At 47.5% G+C, this 5,481-nt stretch overlaps 2 protein-coding genes across 5 annotated transcripts in view; one reads left to right on the forward strand and one right to left on the reverse strand.

The window, feature by feature from the left end:
• Window positions 1-4,751, reverse strand: part of PRKDC (protein kinase, DNA-activated, catalytic subunit) — a 149,612-nt gene extending 144,861 nt beyond the window's left edge. For all 4 annotated transcript variants that reach the window (XM_024742667.1, XM_024742668.1, XM_024742666.1 and 1 more), the window contains exons 1-7: window positions 4,596-4,751; window positions 2,718-2,794; window positions 2,522-2,614; window positions 1,932-2,006; window positions 1,074-1,182; window positions 548-660; window positions 357-456 (exon numbers count right to left, since the gene is read on the reverse strand). In XM_024742667.1, the coding sequence (XP_024598435.1) occupies window positions 357-456; window positions 548-660; window positions 1,074-1,182; window positions 1,932-2,006; window positions 2,522-2,614; window positions 2,718-2,794; window positions 4,596-4,749 (721 nt within the window). In that variant the 5' untranslated portion in view covers window positions 4,750-4,751. The remainder of the gene's footprint in view (window positions 1-356; window positions 457-547; window positions 661-1,073; window positions 1,183-1,931; window positions 2,007-2,521; window positions 2,615-2,717; window positions 2,795-4,595) is intronic.
• A 592-nt stretch (window positions 4,752-5,343) lies between these two features.
• Window positions 5,344-5,481, forward strand: part of MCM4 (minichromosome maintenance complex component 4) — an 11,653-nt gene continuing 11,515 nt past the window's right edge. The window contains exon 1 of the mRNA XM_024742559.1: window positions 5,344-5,407. Within this exon, the coding sequence (XP_024598327.1) occupies window positions 5,344-5,407 (64 nt within the window). The remainder of the gene's footprint in view (window positions 5,408-5,481) is intronic.

A 5,481-nucleotide genomic window follows, 5' to 3' on the forward strand; every position in this document is an offset into this window, starting at 1 on the left:
GGGAGCAAAAAAGATCCTCCTGGTGACGGGCTGCTCAGTATCCTGGCCGCCATGGTGCATACACGAGTCCACACCTGCTGAAACTGCACAAAACTAAACCCAACACACAAATGTGTGCACACGAAGCATGTGGAACCTGAGCAAGGCCCACAGATTTTATCAGGCTGCGCTATCGTGCTACAGCTATGACAGACGTCATCAGGAGACGCCGGGTGAAGGACACGTGGAATCTCTCTACTGTCTCTCCCAGCCGCATGCGAATCCACACCTGGTATAAACGTTCAAAAAAATACAAAGTAATTCATTTTAGACCAGTAGTTTCTGAATAAAGAAACTCAGGTGCCATCAAGCGATACCTTCTTCCATGGATTTAGTGAAGTTACACAGAAGCGAAGCCAGTCCCTTCAGACACCCTGCCAGAACCGGAAGTTTGGGCTCTCTCACTGTTGATGTCATCTGAAAGGAGAGTTTTAACAAGATATCATTAAAAGAGAAAAATTCACCAGATATATGTAAGCAGAAAAGAAGATCATAAAGTTTATCATACCTGGGTCTTCAGTTCACCCAGAAAAGCCCGGAAGAGTTTATCTGAATTATTTACCATCTCACTAGGATGAACTTCGCCTAATACTCCTAGGAGCTCATATATCTTTTCTAAAACTGAAAAATAAATTTTGGACAAATTTAGGCCTAAAATCATTTAAATAAACAAAAATGCACAAATAAGAAAATGAAAGGATGTTCAGTTCAAAATAATTTCACGATAAGCCACACAAAATATCTAGTTTTATGTACTGAATCTTCCGTGATATGTTTTATGCAAATTTATTATTATAAACTAAATTACACTTGACACGCGTTGTGAGTTTTCCATTAAAAGAAATCTTTTGTAAAGATTACAATTTTTATAAGACTTCACACATTGTTTCTTGTCTCCATTTTGGTTTGTTTTCAGTAAAAAGAATTCATCTGTAAAGCACATAAATACCATGGCAGAGAAAACCTACGTTTTATGCTAATAATTGTTTAATTTGTTAAAATATTTTTTTAAATAACATTTAAATACAGCTCACCTGTATCTGGTATTTTTGTTTTCAATGCAAGTTCTCCATAGAACTTGCTAAATAACTCTCCAACTCTAAATTCATCCATGAGGCTCGAACTTCTCAAAGTCTGAAGTAACTGAAAGAACACAAGGTAGCCGAGTGTACAGAGACAGCAGCAAAAAGGCTTCCATCTACCGCACCTGCTCACACGCAGCGGACCTCCACACCCACGTGTCTCTAGGGCACTCACTCTCCGCCTCTCAGGGCTCTAATCCAGCCACGTTATTTGGGAGGACGGGTTGAGGTGGGTGGTGGAAACACAGGGGCTACAAAGGGGAAGGGGAGGTAGACTTAATTTCACCTTCCCAAGAAAGGTATACTATGACTAGACACATGTTCTCAGAGACATATTAAGACAAGGACCAACAAGACCCAAAGAAATTCTAAAAGAGAGACACATCTAAACAGATACCTAGATGATAGTGAGCCCAATGACCACTTACACAGAACACACAGACCCATCCCAGTGTAAGGTTTTAGGAAAACATTCAAAGACACAATGAGATGAACTTTGGCAATTCTTAGCAGCGGTTAGGTTTTCACAGTAAGGGTAAGAGTAATGGAGGGGCAGTCAATTCCTTACACTCCGCGCTACCTTCCCTTCATACCCCTCACAACCGAACTTCTCCCTTTGCTACCCAGAAGGGTGTGAGGGCAAAATACCAAGGTTGTTATTGGGTGATGGCTGGGAAACATGCATCTTCTCCACACATCAATGTGATTCTACAACATCTCTCACCCAAAACATAACCCAAAACTCCAATTTTCAGCTCAAGATATATATTTAATAGAAAACACATGCGCTTAGAAATATGTTTTAATTACCTTAATAAGAAGTTCTAGGGCTGGAATTTTACACTTAGCAGCTTTATCTTTTGTATAAACACTGGTACAAGTATTCTAGGTTTTAAAAGGAGACATATCAAAATCATCAATAAGACCTTAGTTCTTATAACTAAGACTTAACAGCTAAAACTACACCTGGGAGGAGCGATACCAGTATATATTACAATTTAATACTTTCCACCAGGGCCTTAGCTCATTTAATTTTTTAAAAAATAGCCACTTAGGGGCTTCCCTGGTGGCGCAGTGGTTGAGAGTCCGCCTGCCGATGCAGGGGACGCGGGTTCGCGCCCCGGTCCGAGAAGATCCCACATGCCTTGGAGAGGCTAGGCCCGAGAGCCATGGCCGCTGAGCCTGCGCGTCCGGAGCCTGTGCTCCGCAACGGGAGAGGCCACAACAGTGAGAGGCCCGCATACCACACACACAAAAAAAAAATAGCCACTTAATTTCTAACACAATCAAGCAAAAATAAACTCCCCAACAAGAAAGGCAGAAATAAAATTAAGTTTAACTTAACATCATAAGTTAAAAGGGACACTGGTATATAACGAGGTATGTTTTTTCCCCCTTACCTTAATATCGAGAGAATAATGTGTGACCTTCTGGCCAATTTTCTCTAAGAAAACACATAAAAACTTTAGGGCTTCTTCTCTACAATCACGAAACTATAATAAAAAAAATAAACATTACAGAAACATGGCTAAGAAAAAAGGTCACCTCAACGTGAAGGAATATACTAGAAGAGCAAAGTGAAAATCTTCAACTTACTTCATCAACGCTAAGTGATTTCCGAACAAATACAAGCAAACCAAAATCTCTGGAAAAAACTAAGGACGTGTGTAATGCTGGAAAAAACAAACAAACAAAACAAATAAGAGAGCTGCCAAGGTACTCCATAAACCCACCCTAAAGGTGTTGCTTGTTTCTCAATTCAGCCTCTTAAGTGATAAAACACTAGCCTAAGGCTGCCGTATTTTGACAAGGAAAATGGGAAATTCTAGATGTTCCACAGCAATGAGGTAGGCAGAATAATGGCCCCAAAGATGCCAGAACCCTAATTCCTAGTGTCACACCTGTGAATATGCTACCTTTACATGGCGAATGAAAATCAGGTTGCTAATCAGCTGACCTCAAACTGGTGAGCATCCTGGACCATCAGGTGGGCCCAATGCAATCACAAGGGCCCTCACAAGTGGAAGAGGGAGTAAGGAGAGGGAGCACAGGAAAGCAGGACAGATTCCAAGCATGTCACTTGACCCTCTGCTGCTGGCTTTGAAGATGGAGGAAGGGGGAGGGGGGCAGTGTAATCCAAGAAACGCAGGGGTCTTCTAGAAGCAAGGAACGCCAGCAGGGAAAAAGGGACCTCAGTGATGCAACTGCAAGGAACTGAAGTCTGCTAACAACCTGAATGAAAAAGGAAAAGAATTCTCCCTCAGAGCCTTCAGAAAAGGGAAGTGGCCCTACCTGCTGCCTTGGTTTCAGCTTGATGAGACCCGTGCTGGGCTTCCAACCACACAACTATAAGACTGACAAACCTGCACTGTTGTAAACAGAAAGCCAGTGGCACGTTTTAGCACCAACAGAAAACTAGTACACTCCCCTATAATCTCTCAAGTGAAAGGACACACCCTGGATATGCAGAGTGGACCTGGAACTGCTTTACGAAACGTTACTAAAGGAACAGAACTGAACTCCTAGAACTCAGACTAGAAAGCATTTACACAATGATGCTGCTGTTTGGTCATTAATTTCCCCATTAATACACCCCTGACAACATATAGGTACTGCACAGCATCTTCTTCAAGACTTTGCTTACTGTATTTCTCCACCTTATTCAACAATGACTTTCTTAGGAAGAAAATCTCATCTACCTTCTAATTAAGCGGACACAACATGAAGAGTCTGCTTACTTGCGGCTTTAAAAGGGAATAACACTGGGACTGCCCAGGTGGCGCAGTGGTCAAGCATCCGCCTGCCGACGCCGGTTCGAGCCCTGGGCCGGCCCGTGCGCCACAACTACTAAGCCTGCGCTCTAGAGCCCGCGCTCCACAGCAAGAGAAGCCACCGCAGTGAGAAGCCCGTGCACAGCAACGAAGAGCAGCCCCCGCTCGCTGCAACTACAGAAAGCCCGCGCGCAGCAACGAAGACCCAATGCAGCCAAAAATTAACGAAATAAAAAAATAAAAGATTCACTTTCCCTTTTTTTAAAAAAAGGGAATATCACAGATGTTTTCACGCGATGACACATTTAAAAATGCTGAAATGAGGCACTTTTGCTGCAAAAGGAAAAGTTCTCATCTAGGCATTGCTAAAGAATTAAAAGAACAGCATGGCTTGCTTCTCAGCAAATACAGGGGTTTGGAAAAGGTGCTGGTGGGTTTAGGCGACACTGAGGTGGAAGAAAATACTCTCCTCTCGTTGTTCCTCCCCACCGCGGATAGCAATGATCCCAAATTCGGGTCATTTTCACCACCTTTCGTTTTAAAATACCTTTCCTCTGCCGTTAAGAAAAGAGGAAGCCGACAAACCACTTTTACACACATCACGAATTCCGAACAGCTCGTGAAAGCACCGCCCGAGGCGCCCACGCCGGACCCGCAAGGGCTGCCGGGCTACGGGCTGTTGGAAGCCCGGAGCCGTACCCACCCAGCAGCGCAGGGCCGGAGCTCAGCACGCACTCCTGCCCCAGGCCCCGCAGCAGCTGACAACTGGCCACCGCCGCTCCGCAGCGGTCGGCCGCGGACAATGACTCCTGTAACTGAAGCAGAGTACCCCTCACGCCAGACCCGGCGTCCGCCATGACGCCCAGCAACACCCACGCGTGCGCACACAACACCCGGGCCTTAAGTGCCTAGTGGAACGGGGCGGGGGCGGGACTTCCGGTGAGTGAGCACAGCTCTGCGGGCCCGGAAGTGCCCCTGAGGCCGGGGGCGGGGTCCTGCGAGGGGCGGAGCCTTAGCGGGCTGAAGGGAGCGGGGTCCTCGGCGAGTGAGCACATCCGGCCCGGGCGCAGAAGTGCCCCGGGGGCGAGCGCGGGGGCGAGCGCGGGCGCGAGCGCTGGAACCTTGTCGAAGACCATCGCGGAGGGAGCCTTCCCTGCAGGATCAACGGCTTAGACGTGCATTAAGATAGAGGCAGGCTTATGAATGTGTGGCCCACAGTACACTTAGCACAATACGTCAAAACTCGGGGGGAATCAGGAATCCAACCGCTCGACCTCCGGAAATAGATGCGGAGGACAGGTGGCGAATTGGAGTTGACTGAGTGCCCGAGGCAGAAAGAAACAGGCTTAGAGGGGGGAGGGCCGAGGGACGGGGGGCCGGAGCGAGGGGAGACGGGCGGGGGTCTTCAGGGAGCGTTCCCGCGAGCCCGCGTCTCTGTCGCGCAGCCCGCCATGTCGTCCCCGGCGTCAACTCCGAGCCGCCGCGGCTCCCGGCGGGCCGCCCCCGCTCAGCCACGTGAGTGTCCGCGTACGGCCGTGCCCCGCGGGGTCCTCAGGGAGGCAGGGCGGGCGGTGCCGTGTCAGCCCCGT

This window comes from Neophocaena asiaeorientalis, unplaced genomic scaffold, assembly GCF_003031525.2.
Source record: "Neophocaena asiaeorientalis asiaeorientalis breed wild unplaced genomic scaffold, Neophocaena_asiaeorientalis_V1.1 scaffold226, whole genome shotgun sequence".
In the NCBI taxonomy this organism is placed as follows: Eukaryota; Metazoa; Chordata; class Mammalia; order Artiodactyla; family Phocoenidae; genus Neophocaena; species Neophocaena asiaeorientalis.